This window comes from Lichenostomus cassidix, chromosome 1Ab (assembly GCF_008360975.1).
Source record: "Lichenostomus cassidix isolate B80296 chromosome 1Ab, HeHo_3.0, whole genome shotgun sequence".
In the NCBI taxonomy this organism is placed as follows: Eukaryota; Metazoa; Chordata; class Aves; order Passeriformes; family Meliphagidae; genus Lichenostomus; species Lichenostomus cassidix.
Genome location: NC_139481.1, coordinates 4,603,720 through 4,623,882, shown reverse-complemented (window position 1 = coordinate 4,623,882; position 20,163 = coordinate 4,603,720). Strand labels below are relative to the sequence as shown.

The 20,163-nt window shown below is 45.6% G+C and overlaps 1 protein-coding gene across 5 annotated transcripts; it reads left to right on the top strand.

The window, feature by feature from the left end:
• Positions 1 to 1,321: 1,321 nt before the first annotated feature.
• Positions 1,322 to 18,984, top strand: LOC146442796 (single-stranded DNA-binding protein, mitochondrial-like). 5 transcript variants are annotated; one of them, XM_085049510.1, is made up of 17 exons: positions 1,322 to 1,368; positions 1,674 to 2,050; positions 4,746 to 4,945; positions 5,482 to 5,530; positions 7,154 to 7,326; positions 7,950 to 8,071; positions 8,911 to 9,057; positions 9,831 to 9,932; positions 10,267 to 10,352; positions 11,253 to 11,423; positions 11,509 to 11,651; positions 14,106 to 14,142; positions 15,096 to 15,156; positions 16,087 to 16,227; positions 16,842 to 16,929; positions 17,436 to 17,524; positions 18,818 to 18,984. In XM_085049510.1, the coding sequence occupies exons 2-17, from the start codon at positions 1,718 to 1,720 to the stop codon at positions 18,862 to 18,864; spliced, it is 1,989 nt and encodes a 662-aa protein (XP_084905636.1). In that variant the 5' UTR covers positions 1,322 to 1,368; positions 1,674 to 1,717; the 3' UTR covers positions 18,865 to 18,984. The 5 variants fall into 5 exon arrangements, 4 of the variants coding, with proteins under 4 accessions (XP_084905636.1, XP_084905638.1, XP_084905637.1 ...); XM_085049511.1 differs by having other exon boundaries at positions 1,332 to 1,347; XR_014849462.1 differs by lacking the exons at positions 15,096 to 15,156; positions 17,436 to 17,524; positions 18,818 to 18,984.
• The last annotated feature ends 1,179 nt before the right edge of the window (positions 18,985 to 20,163 follow it).

Sequence of the window (20,163 nt, the reverse complement as noted above, 5' to 3'; positions counted from 1 at the left end):
ATTTCTTCAGAAATCATATATTCTAATCTAATGCTTCAGGTACTGAACATCTGATGAATACAGTCAGATCCCAGCAGCACTGAAGTGGTCCTGGATCTCAGCTGGCCAGATGCTGCAGAGACAGCTTGTCACAGCAGAAAGCTGTGCTGGCACTGCCAGGCTTTTGGACCTCACTCAGGAAAAGAGACAGAGAGACACACCAGCTGCATTTGAGACTATGGGAGGCTGCATGGCACCAACAGGCTCTGTGCCTGCAAGAAATACTGCAGCCTCTGGGCCAGATCAGCCAGTGCTGAGTTCCTGGTGTGTCCTCCTGGGAACATTTCGGTGGCCTGTATCAAATGAATTGTTCATCACAGTCTTAACGAGCAGCTTCAGACACCCATATGGCCATATTTTCATTTAAGCAATGGGTTAGGAGAGCACAGAGACCTCAGACCAATATGCCCCTTTATGTTCTGCTGGGAATTGCCCTTGATGGGTGCACAGGCAAGCAGGTGCTGCTTCTGCCAAACTCCAATCTCCTATGGGCTGCAGCCACTTCCAATTTCTGCATGTCTTTCCAGCAGCTCTCCTCAAGGCTAAGAAAAAAGGCTGCTGTAACCTCATTCCCAATTAGTTAAAACTCGCTTTAGTCCCACTTTGGAACACAGGTTCCCAAAGGCTCAGAACATTCCTGTTTATCACAAAGAGGTGCAGTGAGGGGAGATATTGACCTGCTCCCAGGGAGCAAGAGAATGACCCCACCTGTGGGGCTGCCTTCACCAACACAGCTTCTCCCTCCTCTCCCTTCAAACCTCAGGATGGGAATCTAGACCAAGGCCTGTGTATGGCTCCTAACTCTCTCCTGAAGTCTTACAAATGATACATTCATAAATTTATAGATTATAAATTAGGCTACTGACTTCATGTAGGCTGCAACGCTTGCCCAAACTAACACATATCTAAGTGCAGGAAGTGAATTTCAGACTGAGAAGGAGGAAACACAGGGCCTCATCACCACAAGACAAAGAACTTACACAAGTAAAGCCCGTAAAGACTGGATCTTTGATGGGATTATGGAGAAGACTGGCTGTCAGCAAACATCACCCAGGAAGCTGGAGAAGGGAGGAGTGTGCAGAAGCAGGGAGGTGACTCAGACTCAGAGGGAGTCCTGGCTCCCTGCAGGGCTGCTTGTTGGCACAGCAAATCCACATCCACAGAAAGCTCCTTATCCACCAGGCAACTGTGGACAGGTGCTGCCAAGCTCCACATGTTTCCCATTAGCACTGGCTCAGGTGTGGGGTGGTTGTAAATGCTCCAGGGCAGAAGAGAGGCTGTCTGTGGGGTATGTGGTAACTCCTTGGGGCACCCTCTGCTTTTACAGCTGTATGAAGCATGGGTTTTTTTGGTTCCACTCACTCCCTATTTGAGGAATTCAATGTAGAAAGGAGTGAGAGGAGGCTCTGTGTGTTATTCTTTAGGATATGTTTTCCTTGTGTGATGAGAGTAGTGGATGTATTGGTGGGTGGAGGGGTTCTCTTGGAAACTTACTGGGAGAGGCAGAGGTTTCTGAGTTGTATCTGACTTACACTAATAAGGCAAAAAGCAAGGAAGAAGATAGTTTATCTGTAAGTAATGCTTAGTTTAACTGCAAATAATGCTGTCCTTATCTCCCTTTGTCCTTCTAACAGAACAGGCCAGCATCAGCTCTACCTTTTCTGTTTCATGTGGTAACATGGATGACTGGGACAACAGCAATGAATTCATTCAGCGACTGGACTTTTCCAGTTGTGGTGAAGACAGTGAAGACAGAAGTGTAAATGAGGAGGATTCCCTGAACTTGAGCCCTCCCAGAAGCACAGAGTCCCAGAAATGGCAAGAGAGCAGTCCTCTGCCAGCAACCCCTCAGAGAAAGCTCAGTGAGATTTTCCTAAGCAGGACAAAAGCCTGGATGAGTCCCACGCTGACATCTTCCCCATCTGTGAGCAAGAGCTGGAGCAAACCTGAGACACCACTGCACATCACCTGGAAGAAGCTGCAGCTCTGTGACACCCCACACACTCCTAAGGTAATGGCAGTTTGTAGTACCTCTGTAGGAGATAAATGCTCCTCCCTTCAGGAAACTCATTTTTCTGGGGGGGGCTTAGAGATAGGCAGCTGCACTTACTGCTCTGTTCAGCACACTTTTGGATGCAAGTGGGTTTTGTCTTGAAAGCTGGAAATGGCGTTGTGGCTGGGATGTGTACTTTGCCCAGCAGGTCTGGATTACCTCCAACCAGCTGCTTGTCTGGTGACACAGTTTTTCTTTTTGTTTGAAACAACTGCTCAGTGGGTTTGAGGAGAGCAGGGCTTTGTTCTCAGGGTAGTGAATCCCCTGTGGAAGGGGTAGCAAACCAATGTGTGCTTGTGGAGGGAAGTTAGCCTCTCTTCACCTCTGTCCCTGTCCCAAAGTGTGATTTAGCTACAGAGCTAATTTCTTGAGAGAATGATCCCAGCCCTTATTTTCTGTGAAACTTGGGGAGAGTATAATACAACTGCTTTTTGTCTTGAGTAAGCACAGGTGGAGACTTGGCACCAGCTCCTCTGTTTGTAGATAATTTCGGGGGTGTGCATGACTCCAAGCAGTCCAGACCTGCAGTGAAGCATAGCTGTTGGTCTTCTCTCAGTGTTCCTGCTCTACTGATAGACTGTTTGCTCCTTTGGTTAAGTGGTACACTGAAGGTCCGTCCTTCAATCCTCGTGAGCTAGGATTTGACTTCTGTCCTCCTTCAAAAACCTGATTGTATGGAGAGAAGGATGATCCTCTGGCCTTATATGATCAACTGTGTGGCAATATTTACTGAGGAATGGCCTGCCAGTCTCCAGGGGAAAGCAATCTAAATGGCACCACTCCAAAAATTTCCTGCAGTGACACTTTATATGAAATCTCCCTAAATCTCACCTTAACGTAAGTGAGAAGCTGTCCTAGTTTTGGCTGGAGTTAATTTTCTCCCTAGTAACTGGTACTGCACTGTGTTTTTTGGGTTTAGCATAAGGATAGTGTTGCTGAAACACAGTTGTTGCTGAGCAGTGTTTACCCAAAGTCAAGGACTTTTCTGTTTCCCATGCTCTGCCAGTGAGCAGAAGCACAAGAAGCTGTGTGGCACCACAGCCTGGACAACTGCCAGGAACAAACCAGAGGAGATTTCATACCATAGAATGTCATGCTCGAGATATAAACAGAGGGAAATTAGTCAGGAGGGGCTGATTGGCACTCAGGGATGGGCTGTGCATCAGTCAACATGTGGTGAGCAATTGTGAATCACTTGTCTGTCTTGGGTTTTATTTCTCTCTTTTTGTTGTCTCTTTTAATTGCAATAATAATGATCATATTTTATTTTAATAATTAAATTGTTCTTTTCTCAACCCACAGGTTTTACCTTTTTTCCCCGTTTCTCCTCCCCATCCCACTGGGGAAGGGATTGTAGCTGTGAGCAAAGGGCTTAGTTGGTGGCTGGGGTTGAGCCATGATAGAGGTCTATAAAAATCCTTTCCAGGCCAGATGGGCTGCTGGTAGTGGAGAGTTCTTTCAGGATGTGCATTGTGTAGATAACACATTGGCTGGATGATTCAAAATATGCTGCTTGTAGTTTGTCATGTTGTAGCCCATAGGCAGCAATTGCATGAGATCAACAACTTCTTTTCCTTTCCCTCCTGGGCAAAAGGCCTTGTTTGCCAAGCATGCTGAAAAAGATGGGTTCTGAAGGGTCTAAATCTGCTTGTAACAAGGCTGGGAGCATTGGCCTTAGGACATTTGAGAGTGATAGAAAGGATGAGAGGCTAGATGAGCGCCAGATGTGAGGAGATATGGCTCCAGGATCACAATAGTGAGACCAGTGCTGGAGGGAAAAGATGTAAGAGTACCTTGATCTTCAATAGGGAGAGTTCTGTGCTCTTAAAGAGGTTTTAACTAGAAGAAAGCACCATGTAAAATAATCCTTTAGACCTTATACCTCTCTCTTGAAGCTGAAACAAGTCAAAACCAAACTTATGTTTTTAAAAAGCTGATGGTTACTCAAGGAGTTAAAGTGAGTAGATTTTTATGTTTTCAACCCAAGAATGGTGTCAATGCTTTCCATGGCCCAAGGTTCTGGCCTAGTAGGTGAAACACAATGGTCTGTGTTCTGCACCAAGATGAACTATAGATGATCCAGAGCTTCCTTTTGAAGCTCAGTTTCTGAAACTGTTTTCATTCATGAGGAGAAATGGGTTCTGGTTGCTTTGCCAGTAGCCATACAAAAAGTATTTCTATCAACTTACCCTATCCTAATGCTGCTTGTTGCTGGGGAACTTGGGTGGTGATCCAGGTGATCTCCTGAAAAACCTGTCCAGACCAAACTGATGCAAGAGTCCATGCCTGGCAGAACTAGGTCTTCCATTTTAAAGCAACATGTGATGCAATTTCTGTCTCTCTGTAGGAAGGAGAGAGGAGCAGCTGGCTCCTCCTGAGGACTGTGCTTGCCAAAATGGCTCTGCAGGCCTCATCCAAGTGAGCAGGGAACAGAATATGAAAGGGCTTAACAAAGAATGAAATGCTTTGTGGCAAATGAAAACTGTGGGGACTGAACTAGGGACACAGGGGTTTAATGATTCTGCTATTCCAAGGATGGGAGCTGAGTTCTCCTTGATTTGTGGGAGAATAAGAATTTTATTCTGACATAGCAGCAACAAAAGTATTTGCTGGTTTATTTGCCACCTTTTTTTTTTTTCTCCTCTCAATACAGAGCCTGTTATCCAAGACAGGTTTTCCTACATCTGCAACAAAGGTCCCACCCAAAGGCTTCCGACATCTGAGCCTGACTCCTGGTGCTGACTCTGAGGACTCTTCCCAAGCTTCTCTTGTCAACATTAATCCCTTTACACCAGAATCCTATCGACAAATGCTCTTTCTTCCTAACGGCAAACGGAAGACCAGAGGAGAGCTGTAAGTGAGCTACTTTTAAGCAACAGACTGAAAGCAGAGTGTTGGAAGGAGATAAGTAATGGAGATGTTCAGTATCTGGAATTATTTGCTAACAATGAATCATTCACTTCTGTAGTATTCATTGGTGCAGAGCAAATGTTAGCAGACATAAAGGTAACAGAAATATAAAGTAAATCAATTATTGCCCTTGTTCAGAAAGGCAAGAGGGGGATCAACAGCTCACTTTAGAGCTATGGCTGCAGCTCCACCAGTGATAGGGAGGCCAGGAGAATGATGCCTCTGCACAATGCCACTCTGTCCTGTGGGCAGTACTGAAGTTGCTTTGTAGAGACTTTCTAAATGGAAATAAAGAATTCATAACCTGGGAATATAGTCTTTAAGACCTCAACTAAAAACTCGTATATCAACTCTGTAAAATACATGATTAAGCTGTGAAGTAAGGTTAGGAGGTTCCTTTGAAAGATGTTTTAATTTCAAATCCATTTGGGTTGCTGCACTGAAATGATACACCAGACTTTCCTAAACTTCTGTTATAGGAATGATTCTGATCCAGGAAGCCACATGAAACAAGAGCTACCCACAAAGGTGAGTGTCTGTATATTTCCCTCCCACAGGGTGGATGAGATGCTTGTAAAGGTTTGGTGTTTGATGAAATTTGTTCTGTTATTGGAGTACAAACTATGGCACCATGCCAGAGGATGAATACCTGTGACAGACTAATTCCCAGCTGGATATTTTGTTAACATTTGTTAGAGATGACGAACTGGGAAGAGGTGGGATTGTTCTTAGTAACTGTGCAAGAGCCAGTCTTATGGAAGGATAACGGTACCCTCTAGCCGAGGAGACTGGGATTGCAGGAAAATGGTCTCCATGGAAAAACGACACCTGCAGAGCAAATCTGCTGCCAGGCAACATCCAGGGCTGCCACAATTATTGTTTTACCTAGAAGAAAGCGTCAAATAACTTGTGATTTACCTAAATATTATTCTGCTTGAGTGCTAATTAGATTGAGTATGAAATATAGATATAAACTTGTGTATTAGGAGCTATTTTTACTCCCAAGCTTTTTAAGACAAGGCAGCTGTATTTTACTTTATGAAATGCAACCTGTTGTGAAGAGCTGCCATTTCACATGAGCCACATCTTACTGGTTGTGAGAACCAGCTCTTACCCTCTCCTCTGTAAGGTAACCATAAACTACAGCAATCACAGCAGTTGTTTCTGTGGAAACCACTGTGCAACATGAGCTGCACCCCTGTGAGGGATACAGGAGGATGGAGAAAAATCATAGTCCACTCTTGTTGTTCATTTCATGCTCTGCTGCTTATCTTGTCTTTGCTTATTTTCCCTGCCAGTAGGCATCACTCTACCAGCAGTACTAACAGTCTATATCCCTAGTGGCCATTGTAGCAATAATGATGTTCCAGCTGTTCTGCCTGCTTTCAGCCCTTTGTGGAAAAGTGTCTCCGGGTGAGATATCAGTGGGAATACAAACAAATACACTGAGACCAGCTAATCTGCCATTAGTCAACAGCTGGTGCTTCAAACCTGGAGAGCCTGAACTGATGCAGGATGGTCTTGGCTGCAGGCAGCCTCAGCTGCCAGAATAAAGTGGCTCTTGCAAAGGTGGGGTCACAGGAAACCAACACACCAAGCTCCTCTCCTGAGCACAAAATAGGCAATAGATCTGAGGTCTTCTCAAGTCTTGTCTTTAGGCAAATAATTTCAGTATGTTGTTGCTTGCTGTTCATCCCCAACTGACTCCATCAGCTGTGGGTCTAGGAGCTGCTCTGGGCTGTCAAGAGAAGAGATGTTATGGCAGTAACCCAAGGAGGCTTAGGCATACAGAGCCAACTAGACTAAATTTCCCCTTAATTCTCCTTAAATTTCTCTCTGCATTTTCTACCTCTATGGCCAAGAAGTCCTGATTTTATAAAACAAACCAATCAGCCTCACAACTTGGCCAAACCAGGCCAAGATGGCCTTTAAGTGATCAGAAAAAGGACAAGTGAAAGGTAATTTCAGGAACTGAAATTACCATTTCAAGAACTGGCAGCACACCTGCACATGTGCCTGGATGAACATCCAGAATGGGAGAGGGAGCAATGTGGATCCTCTGTGACAGCAAGCATTACACATCTCTAAAACCATGACAGATATTTAGTCTTCCAACTCATATTTGTCTTTGCTGTTTTTGTGACCTTGCAGAGATACACTCTGAAAGCCAGCAATATGGTTTCCCGCTACAAGAAGGAGTTCCTGGAACTAGAAAAAATTGGTGTGGGGGAATTTGGCTCTGTCTACAAGTGCATCAAACGCCTTGATGGATGTGTTTATGCCATCAAACGCTCCAAAAGGCCTCTGGCAGGATCCTCAGATGAGTGAGTGTGCTAGCTGGAAGCTGCCAGTTGAAATGCTGGGCATGTTCTTGAGAGGTGTGATGGGAAGGAGGGAGTGTGGCTCAAAAGGTATCTGATGGGTGGCATGAGCAAAAATTGGCTGCTGTTGCACTTCCAAGTAACAGTTGGGAGAGTGGGGGAAGATAGCACTATGCAGCTGTTGGGTATAAATGTCTAGGAAAGGAAGAAGTTACATGTATTGCAAAGTGAGATGATGGCATACCTGAACTCCTCAGGTCCATACAGACAGTTTCTTTACAATAACTGCCAAGTAGTTTATTTGTGGTATATCCCTGCCCTGCTCATATTTGTATTGACCAGCTTGTGGTGTTCTGTATGCTAAAGCCAAGTCTTTGAAGCTTTGCTGCCTTTGCCTCTTTAACAAAATACTTGCTCAGTGATTTTTTACTTTAACAGCTGCTTAGTGCATTTGAGAGAGGGCAGGTTTTGCTTCAGTAGCTGAGACCCAGTCTGTCTGTCAAAACCCAAGAGAAAGGGGGGAATAGAGGCATTCAGGGCTCTCAGGCTGCAAACCAGGGCTCCCCTGCTGGTGCCAAGCAGCCTCTGGAGCCTGTGATCTCTGCTTTTTCTGTGTGCTTCCCTAGGCAGCTGGCCCTGCGAGAGGTTTATGCTCATGCTGTCCTGGGGCATCACCCCCATGTCGTGCGCTACTACTCGGCCTGGGCAGAGGATGATCACATGATTATCCAAAATGAACACTGCAATGGTAAGAGCTGGGGCAGTGTTAAAGGCTGAGATCTCAGGATGGGCAAAGTTGCTTTCTTTTGTACTTAAATATGGGATGTTTTGGCTTGCAAGAAAGCCAACTGCACTGGGGCTGCATTTCCATGGAGAATCCAGTAAGGGCTCATAATATTTAGATGAAGCTCTGAACAGTGCCAATGTTTTAGAAGCAGTGAATACCCTCTTGTTTCTGGGATTTCAAAACTGTTCCTCTGCTTTGGCTGGCCTAGAAAAGCATTCTCCATGCTGATGTTTAGAGCTGTGCTTGGGACTGTCCAGGTAACACCTGCTATAAGGGATTCAAGAGCAGCTGAGTTAAGGGCCATGTATCTTGGCAAGAACCTCTTCTTAATGGAGCTGGTTAATGACTAGCAGAGTGTCTGCCTGGTTGAGATAAAGGCATCCTGCATCCTGACTAGAAGAAAGGGGTGGAGGAATGGAGCAAATTATTTCCTTGTTCCACCATTCCTATACCTGCTTTCTGCATCTAAGTATAGCAGAAACCATTAATTGTTCTGTTGTTCACTTGCAGCAGCTCCAGCAACATTTAACAGGTCAGCCCTCCTGGTAGGATGTAGAGCTGCAGGCTGGAGGTAGAACTGCAGTTGTTCATCCTTTTTCAGCAGGAGGCAGGGCATTGCAGGGCAATGGAAAGGCTGAAGCCAAATGGTGATGTCCAGGTTTGCTCACTAGAGCATACCAAGCTGGTGTGGTTGGGGTTTGTCACTAGCAAGCCTCCAAGTGTTCTGGGCAACTAAGCTGTTGCAAACATGCTGCTCCGTGAAACCTTTGTCAGGTCTCAGACGGAGTGTCTTCATCCAGGTGGGAGTCTCCAAGATGTGCTGCTGGAAAATGCAAAGCTTGGGCAGAATTTCCCAGAAGGAGAGCTGAAGGAAATACTGTTACAAGTCTCCATGGGACTAAAATACATCCACAACTCTGGCCTTGTGCACCTGGATATCAAACCTAGTAAGTATACCACCCTCCTCCTTTGTGGAAGGTTTTCCTACTGATCCTTCAGGGGTAGGGCCTGTAATAAATCCTTCTGAGTGGACTGGTCATAATGCCTCAAAGGAAAAAGAACCTTGCCTTTGTCTTGTGTATGGTGTTTCAGTAGGTTTTTTTTCAATTTTTATTTTAATTTGTTCCGCTACTGCTGCTTTAAAATTGAGCCTTCTCTGATAGTAGGCAGCATTTTCCTCCTGTCTCATGACCTTTGTAATCCTGGCTCATGGGAATCACCTTCATACTGGTGGAGCAAGTAGGGCTGCCAGTAAAGATGGGGACTTCCTTATTTACTGCTGTCTTGTTGCAAAACACTTGACTTGTGTGTGTGTACCTACCCTGAGGGATTAAGTTCCTGCAAAAATAGTACCAGGGTTTCCTCTCTGCAGCTCAGGATGGTCACCTCCAGGGCAATGCTCCCTGCTGTCACGTAGCTAATGTTCTTAGAATGGAACTCCTTTTTCCTGCTGAAATTATGCTTCCATCTTAGAGGGCAGAGGGAGGGGAAAGTTGATTTCACTAAGATATTTTATGCACAAGATACAGCTACCTTATGCCAGCTGTGTTGCTGAACAGTGAGCTGGGCAGAAAGCTGACTAATGGGTGGGAAGCATGTGCATAGTTTCTCTGGCTGCAAAGCTTAACTGGTTTGACAGGTGGGATTTTTATGAAAGTGTCAGGTTGCTGCAGCCTCACTACTGATATCATCCTATTTGCTAAACTCCTCTGTGTTGCAGGTAATATCTTCATCTGTCATAAGCTGGCAGTTTCAGGCCCTGCTGGGCAGGAGGAGAGTGACAGTGAAGATGAATTCTCTCCTGGTGTGGTATATAAGATTGGTAGGTTTTAGCCTTCTTTACAGCTGCCTTAAGATTAGGGCTGCCCATTACTGCTTGATTCTGTCCTGGCCTGCTGGTTGAAGAGACTTGCATACAAAACTGATAGCATAGTCCTGAATGCCCCAATTACTTACCAGAATTAATTCCTCTAAGAAGACAAGTAATAGAAAATCCATATGCTTGTTTCCAAGTGCAGATTCCTGAGTTAGAAGCAGGCTTGCCCTCTTATTCAGTATTTTTTGTTGCCCTGTTGGTGCCTATAAAATGCAGGCTTTTATTGAAGAATGACTTCAGTTTGCTTCATCACATTTCAGTTGCTTGTTCTTTGTCTCAGGTGACCTTGGACATGTGACATCAATAACAAACCCTCAGGTGGAGGAAGGAGACAGACGGTTTTTGGCCAATGAAATTCTGCAAGAGGTACAGCTGCTGTCAGGGCATTGGGGAGGACAGGGTGGGAGAGCAAGTGGGGCAAGATCAACTGCAGGGCACTCATTAGTCTAACTTGTTCCTCACCTTATCTTCCCTTTCTTCTGTCTGGTCTGGCTGTGAAATCTGCAAAATTAGCACTTTATCATGAACAATATTGGTGTGGGTCTTGTCATGTAAATACTTCACAAATAGCTACCATCAGATTATTGCAGCTATTCTCCTTGAGGGATCAGTGAGACAAAACCTTTATCTGTTTGAAGATACTTGATTTGCATATCCTGCTGAGATTAAACTGCTGGATGTGACTGCTGAGGAATATATTTACCCAGATGGATTCCTTGTAAGACAAACACTGAACAAGGTGAGAGGTGGGAGGCAGCTCTTAAACTGACTGCAGTTTTGTCACTCTGGCTAGCAAATGAAAAGGGAATCAGTATTGAACAACCAGGTTGGATGTGTTATTCAGTTCAGGTATTCAGGTGACAGTATCTGTGCTGCAAGTGGATTTAAGAACTGCTAGGCCAGTGTATCTGATGCAGTCTTCAGTCTGAGGTGGGCATGGGTAGCTTATTGCCTTGTGGTGAAGGCTGGAGGTACACATCTGTTAGGGCATCCTCTGCAGTGGCTGCAGTGATCCCAAGGTGGCCTGCGAGGTCCTTGTGGCTGGCTGAAAGCCACAATGCTATCGGTTACTGGCACTGCCTGCTGTCAGTGTTTTATGCTGAAGAGGAGAAAACAGCTCCCTGGGGTGCTGAAGGCAGTGCCATATACACACATTTCCTTGGCTCATATGGCACACATTTCCTTCTTTCTGAGCTCGTACCCCAACTCACCTTTTCTCTGTATAGCAAGATGTTCTTTCTAACAGCTTTCCTCTTCTCTCTGCAGCAATACTGCTACTTGCCCAAGGCAGATATCTTTGCCCTGGCACTCACGGTGGCTCTGGCAGCCGGAGCAGCGCCGCTGCCTCACAACGGGACCCTGTGGCACCACATCCGCAAAGGCAACGTCCCACCCATCCCCCAGAAGCTCTCCCACCGCTTTCTTGAGCTCCTGAAGGTGAGGAAGTAGCCTTGACAGGATGGTGGCTTTTGCAGCTGGCATGTAATAGGAGTGTAAAACTCTGAACTGCATTGCTTTCTAGCTCATGATCCATCCTGACCCAGTGCAAAGACCTTCTGCCACAGCTCTCACTAAACACCCTCTTCTCCGGCCTTCATGTGGAAAAGCTGTGCAGCTCCAGGAGCAGCTAAATGTGGAGAAATGCAAGACTGCCATGCTGGAAAGGTAGGGCTGGCTTGGGCATGCAGGGGGAGAAAGCATGGGCACAGCAATGCTGGTCACCAGCTTTGAATGTAGGCTGGTAGTGCTGGGAGACTGCATGTGCAGAAAGGCCCAGTCAGCTCCTGTGCCTGGAGCTGGGAGGATGATGGGGCTGATGGGAGGATGATAAAACAGGGATTTGCAGTGGCAGGCAGCAGCTGTGCTCCAGCTCTGGCTTGGAGGAGCTGGCTGAGTTACAACAGTGAACTCGTGTGCTTCCTGCAGCCACTGGTGATGTGAAATACTGATACAACATGCAGCCAGTGGGCAGAGGAGGAATTGATAATGTACTGAGATAGTGGCCTCAGCACAGAAGGAAGAGAAATACCAGGTGCTAGCAGATATCTTTTTCTCCCTTGCTCTCTCTCACTGCTGTTGGCAGTAGTGTTTTGAGGTGCTGGGATCTGAGAACTGCCCCACAGCCCCTCTAAGCACAGTAGCTAGATGGGGAGTACGTTTTCCATGTAGACAGAAGAGTGAATGCTCTGGAAGAACAGCAAATACCAGGGAAGAAAGGTGATGGAAAAGAAGCATATGGTATTATTTATGTATTTGTGCTGCATGAGAGGACATTGATCTAAGTTTCACCATTCACAAATATCTGAAACAATAGGAGGAAAACTGAGCTAGGGGTTCTTCATACTGATGCTGGTATGTGCCTGACCTGATACACTGTTTTCTTTTGGAAACATACCGAGCTCATACCTTTTCGAGCAGAAACTCTTAGAGACAGCTACAGTAATCTTCATGTCACCCTCAGCAGTGAGAAGTTGCCCCCTTCCAGCATTGCTGGAGTATTACAGTAACCCTCTTGTGCAAGATTGCTCACAGTTTGCTTCTGTAGCTGATGGGGATTCATGCATGACATGGTTTTCTTCCTTTGCTCTTCCTTCCATCTCCCCCCTGCAGGGAACTTAAAGCAGCTCGCCTTGCCCAGACCCTCATGAAGGACCAAGCCCTAGGAAGTGCCAAGTTACAAGAGTCTGAAACCTCTAAGCAGAAGAGCAAGCGTCTGGTGGGAGGGAAGAGCTGCCGCTCGTTTAGCTTTACTCTGGGTTACTGAATTTGTATTGTCCAAAGAGCTCTGACTGCTGAATGGCCCTGTGAAAGCAGAGGGTCTGCACAGACCAATGCCCCATATTCTCTCCCTGTCACTTCTTGGTTTTTTTGTTCCCCTGTTAGTTGTGATGAGATGTTGGCTGAGGAATGAATGACTGGCTTACAAGTGGTAGATCGCGGATTAAGGCTGTCCTCAGTCTTTCACCTGTTTAATTTCTTGTGTAATTGGTCTTGCTATAGACCAAGTGTAACTCCACCATGATCAAAGGATGACATTCTCTACTCACTTTCCTCTTTCTTCAGCTGGGCCCTGTTATTGGTGATTTTGTGGTCTTAATCCTTGAGCTGACTAGATCTTTAGAGGGGTGATAGCATCTACAGCTGGGCCCTTCCAGGGGCAAGTAGGTAGAGACTATGGCAGCTAGTTTTAGCTACATATCAGGAGCCAGGCTGGTTACACAGCAGTCCTGGAAGGCTTGGGATTACCAAGCCTTGGGATCACCACTCCATAAGGCAGCTGGAGTGGTGTTTCACTGATGGGGGGACACGGAGTAAAAGGAAATACTTTGAGTTAAAAGAGTGGGAGTTGAAGAAAAACATTCTCAAGAATTTCAGCAATAAAACTTTTCTAACTGCGTATGCTTTAACAGACTGACTAGTCCCTGATGCCAGACTTATTTTATCTCAATCGGCAAAGACTCCTTGTTCAAAGTCGGGGAGATAACTGCACTGTGTTGGTAGCTGGGTCTGTACCCATTTCCCTTCCACTATCTTGCACGTGGTGCAGCTGTCTGTGAGCTGCAGCCTTTCAGCAAAGACGAGGGCAATTAGGAAAGGCTATTTCAGGGTTTTGGAGTTGCCCATATTAATTGCGGTATGTATTTCATATTTGAGTTCTCCTAAACCTTTTCTCCCCTCCCCGCTAAACGTAACTTTGGGGATCCTTGTCGCTCGTGTGCGCTGGTTGGACAGAGCTGTTAACAGAGAGAGCGTAAACTTGGTTACTCGCTTATTTCCAGGTTTTACTGGTTTATGACGTTCCGCATGCTGCCTTTTAACTGTTCGATCGTTTCGTGCGAATAAAGGTTTTATCTTTCTTTTTAACCGATGACGGTGTGATGGAATTTTGTTGGAGGGGGGCGAGGGGAGCCGGGACCGAGGCTGCAGCCGGCCGTTCCTCCCCGTGGCCCCGGGACGGGTCGTGTTTCCGCCCGGAACCTCCCGCCGGTCCCTTTCCTCTTCCGGGCGGCCGCGGGCGCAGCGCGGCGGCGGGAGAGGTGCGGAGGGCGCGGGGTTGGGTGGCGGGGCCGGGCCGGAGCTCCCTCGGGCGCTGCTTCAGCCCTGCTTTTCCCTCCGCAGGCTCGGCGGCAGCATGTGGCGGCGACCGGCGTGGCAGGTAGGGCCGTGCGGGGCCGGGGCGGTGCGGGGCTGCGGCGGAGCTCGGCCGGGGTGCCCTCGGGGTGCAGGGGGAGAAGCAGCTCCGGCTCCTCTCGCCCTGCAGCGGGGCTGGCAGCCACTCTCGGCACACGGAAGCAGCGCTCGGCCTCTGCCCCGGGAAGGGAAGGGGAGGGGCGGACAGAGCCGAGCGGCCCGGCATTGCCAGCTGCGGTTGTGCCACCGCTCCGGCCGGGGCTGCGGGGCCTTGGAGCTGCGGCTGATCGTGGGGAGAGAGTGAAAGCTCTTCCGCGGCTGATGGGAAATGAGCCTTTTTACCAGTTCCTGCTCATGGACCTCTTGCACAAGTGTTCCTGGGCTTTTCCCCTCCTTTTTTCCAGGCTGGGCTGTTTGCTGGCATCAAGGCAGTTCCGTTACTTTTTCCCCACTTGCAGTACTGAGAGCTGTGTCCTTGATTTGCTGTTGTTTTATCCTTAATTTACCTTGCGAGTAAGGGCTGTCAGTACATGCACTGCTCATTCCAGTGGATGAATGTACATTTTGGCCTTGTTTTACTAATCTGAAGTGAAGCAGAAAGTTGATAAAACTATCAAACCTGTTTCCAAAGCCCAAACAACTAAACCACCACTCTACTACAAACTTCTTCTCTTCCTCTTTGTGTACTGCAGAAAAACAGCAGTTACTGTATGTACCAAAAATAATTGTTGGAGGTGTACCTTTGGGCCACACTTCTTTCTAGGCAACTCTTTAACCTTGATTTAACCAGATTTTCTTTAAATAATCTTATTGGCTTCATTTGGATGAACAGACTTCTTTCCTCAGTTCCCCCATTAGTTACCAGGAAAAGAACATGCTTGCAGAACGTCTGAAAGTGTTCAGAAAACAAGGTGAAAAGGCTTGTGGATGCTGTTCAGAGTCTGTGTCCTGGAAACTCACATTTCTCTGTTTCTTCAGGTGCTACGCCAGTTTGTAAGACATGACTCTGATACAGTTACCTCATTGGTACTTGAAAGATGTAAGTAGCTCCTGAGATCCAATTTAGTTGTTACTCATGGTGTTTATCTCAGTTTTAGAGTGTCTGAAGTGTGTCAGTAGAGAAACATGTAGGAATGGTAGCTCCTCAGTGTAGTAGCTAAGAATGTGTTGTTTCGAGGACACTCACTCCTGAGTGGCTTTCTGTCTGGTCTGTGTCAGGTCAGGCAGCACTTTAGGAGGAAAACAAAAGCCCTGACAAGGACTCTACCACATGTTGGGGCAGGTAGTTGTACCTTATCTGTGGCAGTGGCTTAGGTCTGCTGTTGTCATGGTTTCTGACACCTGCCATCAGGTATCTTGTGTGCTTTTCAGACCCCTGGGGAACTTGAGAGGGTGCTGCTGCCCCAGCATGGTTTGCTCCTGGTGTACACGTTCAGGCTTCACTGTTTAGTTCACATGCTCACTGTGCACTAGTGATACTTCCCTGACATCTTCCAGTCGTCCTGGAACATGGAGAAGGGATAAACTGTCTGCCTAGGCCTGCTACCTGTGTAAAAACTAGTGACTGTCTCATTCAGAGGATGGAGTGTAATATTGCAACTTTGTTTCAAAGGTACTGCTGTGCATTGTGTTTTATCATTATGAAACAAATAAAAGTCAAGATAAGTAAATGCAAATTAGTCTCAAGTGACATATGGATGTGTCTGTGAAAAAGATTACAAAGGAACAGAAAGAATAAAGAATGTTTTGGCTTCCTAAATCAGTTATTTCATAGTGATAATGACAGTATGGGCACAGTCAACCAGTCTGCTGGGGCCTGAAAAAGCCTAAAGTCACAAGCACTTGAAAAGTGGTTTGGAGGTACAGGAAGTTGTTGTCCTGGCCCTTCACAAAAGCTGCTGATAGATGGCTTGCCATGATCAGAAGTGTCATAATTCACCTGTATGTGTTTTGGTCTCTCTTGTTTCAGCCATCAATCGTGTTCAGCTGCTTGGTCGGGTTGGACAGGACCCTATTATGAGGCAAGTGGAAGGAAAAAATCCCGTTACCATATTTTCTCTTGCAACCAATGAGATGTGGCGGACAGGAGATAGTGAAGTGAGCCAGGGAGGTGAGTCTGCATGAGCAATGTGTCCCAGATCATAGCTGCATGGTCAGCAGCACTTCACTTGTAAATCTCTTGGGAAAGTTCCCATAAGGTCAGCAGAGCTGCTGGTGCATTGGTGTGTCTCTTACTGATCCCCAGCAGTGGATACTGAAGAGACATTTCCCTTTTTACCTTAGGAGGAGAGAGTGTTGAGTGGGCAGTTTGTCACTGTGGGGTTTGTCAGACACATAGCAGGTCCTGTACTCTTATTTGTATTTCAAGACAAGAAAAGTAAAGATAATTTTTTTATTGATTCTGTCATCAGTCTGCATCTACAGGTGTCTCATTCTCTAACTTCCATTCAGTGTGGAGAGTCTGAGGGGAAAAAAAATAATAGCACGAGTACTGTCTTCCAGGAAAAGTGATGTATTGGTTTCAACTGTGCTTTTGCACAAGACTTTCATTTGGTCAACTGGAGCATTGAGTTCTGGAGTGAACTGGGAGATGGAGTGCTAGTATACTTGTGTTTTCAAATCACTTCTCATAACTTTAGAATACGAATGCGTTGAAACTAATTTCTGAGTCTTGTATCAAAAAGAGGATTTGGCATCAAGCTCTGTAATTTCTGTGTAATTTAGGTGATATCAGTCAGAAGACCACATGGCACAGGATCTCTGTCTTCAGACCAGGCCTCAGGGATGTTACCTATCAGTACGTGAGGAAAGGGTAAGTGAATAACACATGTGGTTGGGAATTTAATGCCTTAATAATGGATTAGTGTAATAATTATGGTGACCAGGAGCTATACTAAGATACAGGTGCCATAAAACAAGTTAGGAGACCTGCTACAGACAACTGATACCAAAGCCTGTGTACTCTGAGCCAGATTCTGAATTCAGCCTTTTCATCAGGAACTGTAGTGGTAAGAGAAGTGGCTCAAAGTGAAGGGGGGAAATTTAGGTTAGATACATATGGATGAAAGTCTTTACTGTCAAGGTTCTGAGGCACTGGCACAGGTCACCCAGAGAAGCTGTGGGTGTCCCATCCCTGGAAGTGTTCAGAACCAGGCTAGATGGGGCTTTGAGCAGCCTGATCAATTTTCCTGCCCATGGCTGGGGGTTGGAAGCGTATGGTCTTTAGGTCCCATTTCAACCCAAACCATTTTATGATTCTAGATACAGAGTGGAAAACAGCAGCTCTCTGACCAAAATCAAATTCTTGGGTTTTTTCAGTGCTCGAATCTTTGTTGAAGGGAAGATAGATTATGGTGAATACACAGATAAGAACAACGTGAGGCGACAGGCCACAACGATTATAGCAGGTAAGGAGCAAAACACCAAGGTGCCCCTTGCCCTTCTAAAATGGAAAGGGGGTGGAGAGCCTCTGAAATGGAGCTGGTTTGTCTTCATCCTCAGTATCCACACTCAGGGATTTTGAGAGAATGAATAGTCTGTACCAGTAGATTTCCTCTGGCACTGCTTGTGAACACACAGAAGATGAGGTTGTACAGTTGCAAACTGTTGGTATCCTTTGCTTATCCTGACTGATGCAGGAGGCAGACACTGAGTGTTTTAAGAACCCTGGTGTGTAGTGCTGCAGGTCAGGCAGATTCCTTTTCTAAGCACAGTTAGCTTTGTTTCAGTTTGCCCAAGTGTTTTCTTCCTGTTTAAGACTGAAGACTTCACCAGCATTAAGGACATGTGTGAAAGATGTTTTATGTGCAGGTAACTTGATGGAGAATTTAGAAACGTTTTGTTCTGGTAGCCACTAGTAGTAAGGAGAGCATAGAATGGACGAGGAGTAGATTTGTGCCTTGGATAAACATAACAAAGAAAACTAGGAAACTCTTTTTCCTTGAGCCTTTAAATAGCCTGAGCATCCTGCATCTTTACTGTGGATAGAGCTGCTACTGTGTTGCTTTTGAGTGAGGGATAAATTAATTGTGTAGTAGAGCAGACATTTCTGTTACACAAGTATGTCTGAAAAACTAGGACAGAGGAAAAGGAAGAGAGAAACAAAAAGGAGAAAGAACAGCCATAGTCCTGGATGTTTCTTCAGTCTCCTTAAAACACCACCAGTCAAACTATCATGTGAACAGTTCAGCTAGCAGCGCCATAAATTACTGGAGGGGGGAAGCAGTTCTTTTTTAGTTAGTATTCTCCTAATGGTTTCTTGTTCAATAGGCCCAGCCTCAAGATGCTTTAGAAGTTCATGAGGCTTGATGAACTGGGAGCTTCCTATAGTCCCATAGGCTGTTGACATGGTAGTGCAGACTGAGAATGACAAAAAAAGGAAGTAAGCTGTAACTGATAGAGATTGTATTCAAGGAATTAAACTATTACTTTAAAGTGTTTCTAGTGTCTTTGAGTGTTCAGCAGCTTCTCATCAGTTTTAGCACCCTTGTTTCATAGTATATATGGCCACCTTGAATTGTCAGCTTTCTGGGGAGGTAGAGAAATAACCCTATATTGGACAATATTTTGTTTTATGGACTACTATTCTGTTCCCAAATCCACATCTTAGCAATTTATTTTAACAAAGAGCTGGTCTTCATGGTGTGAAGGCTTGCAACAGGGCAGAACAATCCTCAAGATTAATTTTTATTTCTTTTCAGATAATGTGATTTTTCTGAGTGATGGCTCAGTGAGAGACAAGGTGTGATGTCCTTAGTGCTTGGATCCCAGCCATTTCATTCCTTTGGTTTTTTCAATGCTTCATAATTCTGTAATCACGTATATTGCTGTAGTTTCTTTAAGAAATAAATAAAATGTTTGTTACCTAGAGGGTACTTCTGTGTGTTTTGTTTTCCCATGTGCTTTCTCCGTTATCATTTGGATCCCTTTTTGTTCTTAAGAGAAAAGGTACCCCAGGCAGCTGTATCAATTCTTGAGCTGATGAATATATAAATGGGAGTCACTCCTTGCATCTTCAGCCATTTTCAAACCTTCTGTCCCAAGCTGCTTTAATTTGTCTCCTGTCTTGTGACAGCCTGATCCCTGCTCATTGTTGACATCCTTCCTCTGTTCTGCAGGTGTCATTCCCTGTTTTCCTTCACTAAGCCACTTGGACAGTAAATTTAAAGCAGAGCCATTGGCCTTGACTTAGGCTCAGCTGGAGATTTGTGTCACAGACCCAGAGAAGGCTCCTGTGATTTACATCTGTCCCTCTGCTGATCCCAGCAGTTGAGCAAACCAGGTGTTGTCTTTCACCAAACCCTGCTTTAGGTCTTTGTTTTTATGGTATTTGGCATGGGATGACATCAGCATTCCTGTCCAGTCCCTCATTAGTGTGCTGTGCCCGTGGTTTGCCATCGGGAGGAGCTGCAGGAACGACTGCCTTGGCTGTGCCTTTGGGGATCGCGTGAAAAACATTCCGGTCTAGGATTCTCAGGGTGGGAGTGGTGCTTGTTTCATTGTTTTGTTGGCAGAGTGAGAATTCAGTATTATTGGTAAAACGTTACACAGCTGAAAGGGGTTTAATTCTACTACATGAGGAAGAGAAGGTGAAATTCCCACTGTAATACAATGTTATGTGTACAGGGGAAGAAAAATGTTAGAGGTGATGATTTCCTGCCTTCAGAGCTGGTGGGATTTTGTATCTCATCTCTCTCTGAGCCCAGTGAAGAACACATTGTCTTTGCAGCTCTTTTCCCTACAGAATTTTGGAGTTTTTTTAATGCTCTCTGTGAATATTGTACTAACAAACTTCAATTCTTTTGATTCAGCAGCTATTTCTGGTTGAAGTTAAAGCTCTAACAAGTGTCTGAGCCCCTGTTGCTGGCACATTGAGGTGTTACATGTACTGCAAATGCTTAGCTACTTCACTAGGTTGTTATCCACATGAGATTGTGATTTCTTTTAAAATAGGAAGTTCTAATTCCCTTTACTACTGGTTTAATCTGAGCCTGTTGTACTGCTGGGGGAGTTGTGATGGTGCACTTGCACAGTAGTGATCCAAGTA